This window comes from Pseudonaja textilis, chromosome 5 (assembly GCF_049901715.1).
Source record: "Pseudonaja textilis isolate UNSWEBS1 chromosome 5, rPseTex1.2, whole genome shotgun sequence".
NCBI lineage: Eukaryota > Metazoa > Chordata > Lepidosauria > Squamata > Elapidae > Pseudonaja > Pseudonaja textilis.
The window spans coordinates 31,511,464-31,524,381 of NC_141994.1; the positions used below are offsets into that span (position 1 = coordinate 31,511,464).

The 12,918-nt window shown below is 37.7% G+C and overlaps 1 protein-coding gene across 2 annotated transcripts in view; it reads right to left on the bottom strand.

The window, feature by feature from the left end:
• The window catches only part of GRIP1 (glutamate receptor interacting protein 1), a 286,681-nt gene extending 274,407 nt beyond the window's left edge, over positions 1–12,274 (bottom strand). Inside the window, exon 1 of one of the 2 annotated variants that reach the window (XM_087935571.1) lies at positions 11,869–12,274. In XM_087935571.1, coding sequence (XP_087791697.1) covers positions 11,869–11,923 — 55 coding nt within the window. In that variant the 5' untranslated portion in view covers positions 11,924–12,274. The remainder of the gene's footprint in view (positions 1–11,868) is intronic. The other variant, XM_087935574.1, reaches the window with a different exon arrangement.
• Between the last annotated feature and the right edge of the window lie 644 nt (positions 12,275–12,918).

Here is a 12,918-nt window from a genome sequence, read left to right on the forward strand (position 1 = left end):
CCTTTCTTGAAAATAGGAACAACACCAGCCCTCTTCCAATCCTCAGGTATTTCCCGGGCGCTCCAGGATTTTTAAAAGATATGATACAGTGATTCTGAACTCTGGGATGTTATCAGTCAGGTCCCGGTGCTAGGTCAGATAGGTTTCATTCTCTTGGGAGTTATGCATGGGTCCTAGATTCTGGACAGATTCTATAAGTTAGTCCATTTGATATACCTTGGTTCAAAAGTCCTATGATGCACTGTTTTACCCAGTTAAATGTCATGATAAAAGTTTTAATAATATATAGATTAATCTAGGAGCGTCAAAGAATCAATTTACCTTTCATTTATTCTAGGATCTCTTGAAAACAAGCACATTTTTTAAAAAATTCTCCTACAAAGTAGTATAATTTCTTACAAGTCCTGTTTGACTTCTAACAATTTCATAGACACATCATCACCATTTTCTACGTAATCATGCAGAAGTGATTTGCCATTGCCTTCTTTTGGGATTCTTTTTTTCCCCCAGCTCTGATGTACCCTGGAGATTTCTTATTGAGTACTGAGCCATATTTAGCTTAGCTTTCAACAATAAACAAGGTCAGCCAGGTGTCACCTACTCACTCCACAAAATGGTCTTTCATTAAATTATGGGTAACCACAACTACTGGTAGATTGTGTCAATCTACTTCATAAAATGAAGTACAACATAAAATGTCCATCAAAAATAGCGAAGTATTCATAAGTGTCATGCTTATAAATAATGTCATATAGAAAGTAATGGGTCTTAAGAATGATAATTTGTTAAAATTACTCCTAATTAGATATATCAATCTTTGCCTTTAAAGATTTTTTTTAAATGCAACTGATGAGAGAAATTGTAAAAACAAACATAAAATACAATTTCACCTATTCGTCCTCCTATTTAAATAGCATTTTCACAAAAGGAATTTCTCTAGGATTTCAGGAGGAGTTAACTTCTTCTCTATACTTGTCACAATCCATAAAATTATCCTTCTTTCTTCCTTTTAATACAAATGCATCAGATTTGGGCCTCAAGGAAAGTACAGTATATTTTGTTGCTTAATCTGTTTTATGTGAATGGAGACTCCATTAGGACTCAGGTAGAAATCACCCTTTACCCAATCCAATGCTGTTCCTTTGAAAAAAGATAAGGAATGGGTGTCTTGGAATGCTGAGAATGCACACGCCTTTCTTCCTTTTTTTGAAAAATAATGAAAAACAAATGCTTAGTTTCTTATCTTGCTCAGTTCAGAGCTGGAAGAGAGCTAGTTTAGTTCAATCCTTTCCCATAAAAGAGAAAAGTAAAGGATGCAATTTTCAAACCTAGTATGAGTAGTTTCTGGCCAGCTTTCAAAGTCAAAATATCCAACTTTCTTAAACTAAACCTAGTATCAGAAATTGTGGAAGTTGCGCACTAGAAAACAAGACAGCACCATATTATCTATTCTGACTTTACCACTGACGCCAGGCCTAGGGCTCTGTACAATGTAAGTTTTTTATTTTACCTATAAATCTGTGACATCAGAATATCAAAAGGGAGATGCCAGGCAAGGCAAGGGTAAAGCTGGTACAGTAACTAAATATGGGTATCCACAGAATGATATTTATATAATCTGTTCCGGACTAGCAGGCTCGAAAGCCTGCAACTCTGATTGGCCCACGAATAGCAGATTGTGATTGGTCACCGCAGACTGATCCGATTGGCTAGTAAACGGGCTGCCGCGATTGGCCCAGCCAAGAGCGGCAAAATCAAATCGCCTTCATTGGCTGCCTAGCTGCAGCCAGCCCTACATGAGGGGCTGCTGCGGCTGGGATTCTTCGCTCAGATCTGAAGTCACTAATAAAGAGCTGTTGTTGTTATCTGAGTCTTGCCTCCGTTCTTGAACCATCCTCCCAGATCTAACATAATCTATCTTTCCTTTCTTAAAATCTTGGACCAGAGAGATATGGATTTGCCTATGTCATAATCTTTATTTATTAGGCTTTATATAACTTCCAGTTCCATCCCAATTCCCAACTTCATTTTCATGCAGTCTATATTGACTATCAGGAAGCAGTTCAGTTTTATTCTTCCTTGGGAGTCATCCAGGCATACATAGCATATACAGCGGCATCTCATCTCAAAATTGTTTTATTTTATGTAAACGACTTTGCTTTTTTAGAATAAAAAGCAAGACAGAAATACAGTTTATATAACTTATGTACATAACCCTATGAGATAACATAACAGGATAATAGTAACTTATGTCAGTATCAGTATATCTTCATATATCATTCCAATATCAGTAATACATCTATATTTTACTTGATTGTAGAATATTCAAAAAATAAATCTGTTCATGATTGTTAATGGCAAATTAATGACATGCCATACTAATTAGTCTCTAGTAGTCTCATTGGAGGAAATGTGAACTGTACATATCAGACAGAAATGTTATTTAGCCAGAAATGTTTTTCTCTTGCAGTTTTTCAGATGAGAAAAATCTCAGTAAAATAATCCACTGCTTCCACAAAATCATGTCTTCATCATAACACTGCGTTTGACTAAAGAAAATGCATCCAAGCAGAAATGGTTAAAAGATCATAGTTATTAGAAAACAAAACTATAGACTACTTTCTATAAACACACATTTCAAAATTCTACTGAATATTTACATATTTGAAGATATATCTGCATATTGTACCAGTTATAGACTATTTATGTACTACTTATTTTACTTGAACTTTTATACTGAAATATAATTTGAGCCATTCGATTTCAATGGTACTATGCAGCAAAATACATCTTGAGGAATTCCTTGCTTCCTTCCTTCCTTCCTTCACATCCATGATGAAAACTACTGTAAGCAGGGGTGGAATTCTACCAGTTCGCATCTATTCACTAGAACTGGTTGTTAACATTCTACGCAGTTCCGAGAACTGGTTGTTAGAAAAAATTACTGGCCTATTCCTGTAAGGATGGCAGGAAGGAAACATTCTGGTGTTGCTTACAGAAACTGCCTCTCCGTTAACCCTTATTACATTCTTGGCAGGACTAGACTTCCTGTCTCAGGAACGTCTCTGGAGTTTTTTTTCCTTCTTTTGCTGGTACTTTGCTTGTGTGGAGTCACCATTCAAAGTTACAATGCCACTGAAAAAAGTGACTTATGACCATTTTTCACACTTACGACTGTTGCAGCATCCCCACAGTCTTGAGAGGCGAGGCGATGCGTGTCTCGATGTGAGTGATATTGAGTTGGCCACATCCAGCCAATAACATGACCACCAAGCCACGTCCACCCAGTCACATGACCACCAAGGTGGCGTGGTCACCACCTAAGCCACACCCACAGAACCGGATGTTAAACCATTTGAATCCCATCCCTGACTGTAAGCATATTTTGTAATATGGCAGAAAGTAAAACAAAAAAAACAAAAATAAACTCCAAATCTGAAAAGAAATTGCTACCGGTAGAAATGAATGAAGTTTAATTTTTTCACTCATATTTGAGAGTGAGAGAAGCACTTGTGTCAGGGATGGGGAACTTGTATCCAGGCACTAATTGCTCAATTGTAGTAGGAAAATCCTTCTCTCTCTCTCTCTCTCTCTCACACACACACACACACACACACACACACACACACAGACACACAGAGAGACAGAGAGACAGAGAAACAGAAAGAGAAACAGACAGACAGACAGACAGAGAGACAGAATTGTTCTCCATGGAAAAAGAAGAAGGCACCCATCTAAATTATATTTGACCATTTGAAAACTGGCCAAGATTCATTTCTAGGGAAAGTAGAAGGGGGAAAATGGCAGCAGGTCAACAACACATAGCAATATGAGGGATGGGATAGCCAGAGATAGTACTGTAAGAGGGCATAAGAGCTAACAGCTGCTAGCTTCCTCATTAGACTAAAAGGACAACTGTGAAGGTAATCACTAAGAGCTTTAGCATCTGGCTTAGTGCATTTGCTTAACTTGCATACCCAAGTTAGATAAGAAAGAAGTAGATTATTAGTCAAATTTGTTTCACACTATTCTCAGAAAACAGCTCTCTGCCAAGTAGTTAATTTTTTTTTTACTTGATATAAAAATAGTCTTTCTATTATGGAGGAAAGGGGGAGGAAACAGGACAAAAGTGGCAGCACTGGAGAGTTTTTAGAGACTCTTTTAAGGAAGTAGCTGATTATTGTTCTGCCACCCTACAGAAAAGAGTGAGGATCTGGGTGTACAAGTTAAAATTGTTGCTTGTATTGTATTTCCACACTCAAATCTGCTTTAGAAGAAGCTAATGAAATATTTATATGCTAAACAAAAACAGTGGGAATGTGCATATTGAATTTGCATTGCAAAATTATTCGCAAAACATTATCTGATATAAACATTGGTGTTCAATTTCTTTGCTACTATTATTTTTATCATCTTAAAACAAGACCTGTTACTACAACGTTCAAGTTGAATTAGTATTTATTTTTATAAATGGTCTATCTTTGGAGACTGTTAGTTCAAATACAGCAGTAAAGCTATTAAATGGAATATATCTTTCCAATACAAAGAGAGCTTTACTAGCCACCAATTTGCTTCTTAACTATAATTCCAGGTTATTTTGATCTATTTCAAAGGCTCGGATCTTGAAAATAGGGTACATAAAGAATAGCTACTCCAATATAAACTTGTTCAATTAAGATCCTCAAAGCAGAGATGGAGATGCAGAGTACAGAGGGACAAAGCATTTTAAATCACAGCATTTCACTTGCAAAATTACTTCGTTACCATGATCAAGTTTCCGTAGAATTATAAAAACATAAGAAGATCCATGCAGATCAGTCCAAAGTTGTTTACACTCAACTTTAGTTCTTTAAATCAACTTTACCAACTTACCATCCTCCAACGTGAACTCAATGTTTAGAATTATCTGCAATAGTTAAACAAATTAACGGTTTCTAGGACTGTATACTGGTTAGAGAAGGCTATCTTATATGGTTTGCCATTCTGTTCCCATCGTGACAAAGACAAAACTCTTGACCAGGATATGTTCCTCACTCTCCTGTTCCTCATTCCTTGCAAATCTTTCCACAACAGCAATGAATCTAAATAGCACATACAAGACAGAATTGTAGTTGGCTTGTTACTTAACATGGTTGGTTTTGATTATGTTGTAAATCATCTTGGAATTTACAGTGAAGAAACTGTATCTTTCAGTAAAGAAACTAAATATTCATATATCTGTAAATTATAGAATTTAATGTGTACTATTATGACATATAGAGCAAATTCAGTGTAAAAAGTCCTAGAACAAGTATTTCTGTCCTTTTATCTCCAGAAAAACTTAAGCTATAAATTAAAGCCAGAGAAAAAAGCGAATGGAGAGTACTATTGTTTAAAAATGTAAAAGAAAAATGCAGAAAAGATTGAAGCTCAGAATTGTAGGTCATATATATGCAAATCACTGGAAATACTGAAATAAATAATAAAATTACTGAAGGGCTTAGGAATGTAAATAAAATGTCTAGGTAGAGGTTTAGTGCATTGCTAACTCTTACCATATATTTCTTCAAAATCTGAATCTCTAATATTGCAATATTATGCATGCTAATTTTTATTTAAGCACTTAAATAGTTTTAGCAAATAAGTTACATTAATTTGCAATACATACCCATTAATAGTTTAACATGATGTGGCATAAAAATCATAAACTACTTTCCAGCAAACCCGCTACTGTAGCAATAATTCTAAATGTTTAGTCAATCACCTTGCTTTTCTCCAAAGTGAAAACACTTTGCCCAAAAAAAAAATAGCAATACATAAACTTACTATAGCATGGGCAAAGAAGTCAAAGTATAAAAAATATTCAAATGGAGAATGGTTGGGATACTCTTTTTGAAGGAAAATTTCCCAACTAAATTCTTCTGGGAAAAATGACCAACATTTCTTCATTTTAATATTGTCAAGTGTTAAAGCAGGAGTGTGGAATCACCAGTCTATAGAGCAGATGTGGCCTACAGCTGCCTTTCCTAAACCTCATCCACCTTGCTTTTGTGCCAAAAAATAAGGGTTAAAATAACTGTCTTCATTTGCAACATAGTCTTTTAATCTCCACTGTTCCAATGAAAGGTTTTAAAGCCTAATTACTAGTTGGAAGAGCGAAAAATCAGAACAAATGAGACAATGAACAAAAGGATTAACAGGGAAAAGAGATTGAACAAGAGAAAGAAGATAAGGAACTGCTATGCCATGCAGATCACAAACTGGTGAACTGGTTCCCAACCCCTGGAATGCAGCCATCAGATTGAAAAGAGTTCCCCATCCTGAAGTTTAAAAACCATATATTATCTGAAATGCAACCACTCCACTCTTATGTGCTTAAATCTTTAAAAAAAACCAGAATAAACAGAACTATAAATATTTAAACTAGACACTGTATACTTAGGAAAACAAATCTCAACAATTTGATACTAGTATCTCTTTCCCTGTTTCTTCCCATAGTCAAATATACCCCTTCCCCTGTTTGGATCACCAGCTCTCATCACCTTGTGTGGAAGCTTTTTTATTAATTTATCAAGACTCCCTCTAACATACAACAGTGTTCCATCTGATGGAATGATTTTGAATAACTATTTTGTTTATTAATGTGTGTGTGTGTGTGTGTGTGTGTGTGTGTGTGTATGTATGTGTGTGTGTGTGTATATATATATATATATATATATATATATATATATATATATATATATATATATATATATATATATTGTTTTTGCTATGTTTTTAGAATTTTTCTTTTTACATTTTCAAGGGGAAGTACCAAGCAGAGTCTGAATGATGAGATCTACATGATATAAAATAGATATTAGAAATTTGAATGTGATAATTTTAGAATGCACAAATTCAATGTTTAATGAGATTTCATATGATAATAACAACAAGATTTAAAGGTGTTGCACTTCGATTGGCAATCATAGGGGGAATTTTGCTTCTTAAGAATGTTGGAAGAGAACATATGAAATTGTAAAGAAGACAGACGAAAGTATAAGTACAATGAATAAAAAGATATAGAAATTTAGATAAAAGAAATACAATTGAATAAGAAGAAAATGAGATAACCATAAAAGAAAATTAAGAGAATTAAAGGGAGAAATAGTGAGAAGTTGGAAAAAGAATAATAAGATATGAAGTTGAATACATAAGATGAATATGCATAAGAAATTGTGTCTGTATGGAACAATGCTGTACTCAAATAAGATGTTTTATTTGTTTTGTTAAAACTCAATAAAACTTTATTAAAAAAAAAAGAATCACAGATTCATTCAGAGATCTGTGTTTCTGCCATTGGCTACCTGACTCTGTCACATAAAATTTGCTAGCAAGCAAACTCACAAAATTAACTCACAACATGCCTTGTATGTAAATATTGATTTTTTATTAAAAAAGAGCAACTTTTACCCAAAATCAGGCAAAATCAGGCAAAACAGATTGAGTTGCTCAGAGATTCAGAGATTCACTTAGAGATCTATGATTCTGCCATCGGCTACCTGCACTGAATAATAGAAGCTATAGTCCTAAGGAAGGTTCGGCTCCGCTTAAAAGCAGAGCCGAAGATCTAAAGTTTAGCTGGAAAGCAAGAAATCCAATGGTTTCCTGCTTTCTAGCTAATCTAAATCTCCCAGCACAGCAGAACAGCTGATGGTTGGGGGGAAAAAAGGAAAAATAGCAACTTAGCAGGCAAGTTTGCCAGATAAGGAGTGGGCAGGGAGGGTTCCTGGGGGCCATATGGGTGGCACAGCCTTGTGTTCCTGTGCAGCCTGGATTAATTGCTTTGGGGGGTGCTCTGTGGATGACATTTCTCTGCAGACCACCAAAATTTTCTCATGGACCACCAGTGGGCCACGGCCCACCGTTTGGCAACCACTGGGCTAGGTGATGCAATAAAGTTGCATGTGCAACTTATAAGGATCCATATACATTCCTCACAAATGTGTACATGCATCATCTCAGTTGTGGGAGCTGCATTGCTTGTCTATTTGCTTCCAGGTGCTATTCAAAGTTTTGGACATCATCTTTAAAACCTTATATGGCTTGTGGCCAGGTTATTTGAAGGACTGCCTCTCCCCAATTACATCTACCCAACCCATTAGAGCAGGAAGGCAGAGCATGTTGCAGTTCCCAACAAAAAGTACTGTACATCTGGTGGGACCTCCTCTGTGGTGGCTCCCTGCCTTTGGAACATTATTTTCCCAGATATAAGATTGGCTCCCACCTTGTTGCTTTTCCACAAGGCATTGAAGACACAATTTTCTTGAGGACCCATACAGAGCTTCTTGAGAAGTTTGCCTGATTGTGTTGTTAGTGCTGTAGGGTTGGTTTAAACTATAGATTTTTGTAGTATTATATGCTGTCTAGAGCACTGTGCATGTGTTGGGCAGCTATTAAACAAATCTGTTTAATAAATGTCATCTGTGAAGCAGGAAGGTTATATCTCAGAAGCTACATTTCATACATACAGAAGACACTATAATTCAAATATTTTATACACAACATTTTTCTAAAAAATATTTAGTTGCCTTTTCAAATTAAAAAAAAGATTAAAACTGTTTCAAATAACTTTAAATTATTGAGGCTGTAACTTTAAATATCTTGGTGTAAAATCCAATAGGAATATATACACACAAATACATACTTAATTCAATTAAAAGGTTGAGTTTGGAACTATAGAGACAGAATAGTATTTTCTCCCAATGAGTTAAAATACTTCTGTTTTTGTCCAGGAAAAAAATGTTCTAAAATAAGTCAAAGCCAGGCTAAAATGTAAATATACCAATATTTCATTTTATTATTATATATTTGGTATTATTTTTATTTTAAATGTTTTAGTATGAATTGGCAAATGTTATGTAAATCATAAGCTTTTTTTTTCAAGACAGAGTTACTGATAGACAGCTACAAATTATTATGAGGAAAATAACTTCAGTAGTGAACTTCAAGCTGGCTGTTGAATTATTTAGGGCTCTTTCTAGGTGTTAACAATGAAATGCAATTCAATACAGTTCTTTCTTCCAGCTGAATGAATTTGTTGTATTGAAAATGATATGGCTGGAATTCATTCTCTCTTTCAGACACCTTTTTCTAAGCACCAGTTAAACACATTTTTTCATTATTTCAGTTTATTGTATATCTACTGCCCACAATAAATATACACATATTTAAAATAAGGACTACTTATTCTTTGAACAAACAGGTTGGCTTGATTTCTAAAACTGATCTTCAGAATAAAAATATTATGTACTAACAGCAGAGGGAGTTATAAGCAAACTGGTTCTGAATCAGAATTTGTATTTATAATTGCTTTCTAAGTCAACACCACAGTGAAATTGGATCTTCATTACATGCAAACTCTAGCCATTTTTCTGAGGTTTTTTTTTAAATATCTTCTCTCATCATCAAATCCTAATTCAACACCAATTTATGTATTTTGATCATTTTATCTATTCTTATAGAGAGAGTATGTTTCGGCAGAAAGAGAAAAAAATTAATCTAAAACAGCACTGACGTTTTTCTATACCCATTCATGAAGATAGAGCATTATAAATGGAACCATCTCAGAACTCAAACTATTTATTTATACCAAGGAGAAAAAATAACAAAAATTGGTAAAATATGCTATGATAATTGCATAAACACAAAGCAAAAATTAAGCAAACAAGGTTATAAACTGTTTAAAAAGAGTGTACCTATTGGTTCAGAACAGCATATAAAAATATAGTCAAAGCAATTGTTGAACTTCATTATCATAATAAAAATAAAAAAATACAGGCAAAAATAAAATACAGTATCATCGATCCTATTTTTTATGCACAAAATTGATTTATTGCCTTTACTTTACAGAAACCTTTTGAATTTTTTCCATGAAAAATTAGCTGTATCATTTTGTAATATTATGGTCATTGATTTTTCCCCCAAACAATTTAAGTTCATTCAAATGTATATTGTTTTTGCATTTAATTTATTTTAGGTTGCCAATATGGATTAAGATTCAATACAATTAGTTTGGGTAGAAACAAATAGGATTGCATTGATTACCTTGTAAATGAAATTTAAATAACCTCCCCATCTCATTATAGTCACATCTTACAAACCAAAGATCTCCCATGTTAAATAAACTACATTTTGATCAGTAATACATTTAAGCCTGCAGATATAGTATACCGCAGCTCTCACACACATAAATATTACAAGCACACAGTTTGTATAAAGTAAACCCAGTGGCTTTTGAAAAGCTGTTTGATTGAGCAATGCATTTAAAAGTTTGTTGATTTTGAAAAATTACCAGAAAACATCAAGGCCAATGTGTTACAATTATACAGTGCAGTAAATAACCAAAGCAACCACATATTTACAAACATTGTTTGCTGCAGTCAATTTGTCTTTCAATAAATTGGCTTACAACCTTCCCCACCCAGTAAATCACACTGCAGCTATTATTGTTACAGTAGAGATAAATTATGAAACATTTTTCAAAAAGTTTTAGCAATTCCAATTTTTCCTGAAGATGAGCTCTATATGTAATTTTTGTAGATATTTTGCATTATTTCTGAATAAGAAATAAAAATAGTCTTTGAAGATAAATGATAGTTTTGCAAATTTAATCAAGTCCTATTTTTACTCTTTCTGACACCAACACACACAGTCTTTCTTTTCAGATTGTTTTTAACATGGATGAAGCACATAGCTCAATCTTAATAGCAGTTAATGAACATTCTGCAACCTTCCCTACCCTGCTTAACAAAATCTATTAACTTCACAACACTTAAAAAGTTAAGTAGAGCCTATTAACTGAAATCTGTAAATTTTCTTTTATCTGGATTTCCTGTTGGCTACTTTAAGGCTATGGATATAAAGTAATCTCTTATTTCAGGACAAGTTTTTTATTACATGATGGACCAAGAAAGACCCCAGCTCAAAAACAGGAGCATGATTTCTCTGGTGCAACTTTATCTGAAAAAAAGAGAGATTCCTTGAAATGGTGGAGAATCTAGAAATCTGAATACTTTCAGAAAAGCACAAAATCATTGTTTCCTTGCTACAAAATCTACTCCTATAGGAACCAGAACCCCAAGGATTGTGCCCACCCCCACCCACCCCCGTTCTGAAATCTCAAAATTCCACAATTTGCCCAGCATCCTGTTGGAGAGCATCAGACCCTATGGCTGGATGCTGGACTGGTTGTGGAGAATGGGTGGCCTGAACCAAAGGCCAATCCATTTGGAAGGAAAATCACAAACCAGAAGGAGGTACTTAAACTCTTCTTCCCCCCCCCCGCCCCCCAAAATCAGGACAATTTGGAAGCCTCGTTCCAACACCCTAACCAAACGCAGCTTCTCTGTGTGTGTGTGTGTCCATCTCTTCTTCTTCACTATCGCATGGGAGCGACTAGAGCCCCCTAGTCATCCCCCAGCAGAGGCTTCAACTTTGCCGAGTCCTTACACTTCTCAAGGAGACCAATGGTATCAAGAGACGGAGACCAGGCCCGATAGAGCATTTGTCTCAAGGAGCACCCACTTCTCCCCGCCCCGTAGAAGCCAGGGACGAGGCAAGGCGCTTAGGCAAAGAAAAGTTAACTCGCGGAAGAGAAAGTGGCGCCCCCTCCTGCTTTCGCAGCCCACCGGAGCCTTTGCCGAGACACTCCCCCGTTTGCTGGCAGCCTGCCTCCCCGCCTCGCTTCCCTGCCTCTTGGTGGGGAAGGAGAGCGCGGCGCAAGGCGGAGAGCACCTGAAGGAGGGGGGCCCGGGAGGGGCGCCGAGGGAAGGGGGTCCCGATCAGCCCAGCCCTTCCCTCCCGCGGCGCCCCCGCAGCTCCCGCTCGGCGCCCCCTGCGCTCACTCACCTCTCTCCTGCTCGGCTTGGAGACAGACGGGGATGTTCTTCTTCCAGCCCGGCATGGCTCCTTCAGGGCTGCTGCTGCTGCTTCTGCTTCTGCTGCGGCACTAACAACAGCAGCGGGGAGCACATTACAGCCCTAGGCGGGCAGCGGCAGCGGCGGCAGTCCAACCACCGGCCCCTATTCCCCCGCTTGCACTCCCGGGGAATTGCGGCGACGGCGGCGGCTCTTCTGGGCAGGAGAAGCAGCGAGGCGGGGACGGCGCTGCTGATTGCAACGCTGCCTCACTTGAAGGAAGGTGCTGCTGGGGAAGAGGAAGGAAGGGCAAGGGGGCGACTCCGCACGCTGGCGGGAGGAGGAGGAGGCTCTCCCCGGTTCAGCTGGGGACATACGGACGCGCAGAGGGGTGAATGAAACGGGGGGGGGACGTCGCTTGCTTCGCCTCGCCGCTGCCAGCAGGTGGGAGTGCTGGAGTTGCCGGCTGCACAATGGACGAAGGGCGGGAAGGAAGGAAGGAGGAATGAGCAGTTGAGCTGCTTTCATTGGAGACGCCTCCCCTCGACGCCCGGGAAGAGCGGGACACGGGGACCCCGGAGAAGAAGGAGTCGCGGATTGAGGAGGAAGTCAAGAGCGCCGCGTGCGCGCGCGCCCCCGATCCTCTCGCGCCCAGTCGGGAGCGAAGTCGGTCACGCGTTGGGTAAAAGGTGCACCCAAAATGTACCAGGCGACTTCGCCTCAGCCCTCGCCTCGTGTCAACATTAATTAGCTAAGAGAATATCGTCTCTTTTCCCTCCATAGTCCCGACTCTTCCCTCGATCGCTTTTCCTGCACCTGAGTCCCAGGTCTCCTTCGGTACTGTTTTCCATGTAGTTGGATCTTCGGTAATAATTGCACCCGTATTTCTGCTCATTTGAACTGGGAGAAAATGCACAGTTTAATGTGATGCAACACTGCTTTTGACAAATTTATTTATCCCGCCTATCTGCTGTACAGTTTTAGGCAGTTACAAGGTCAGTTAAAACAACCATGGAACACACACACACACACGACATAAAA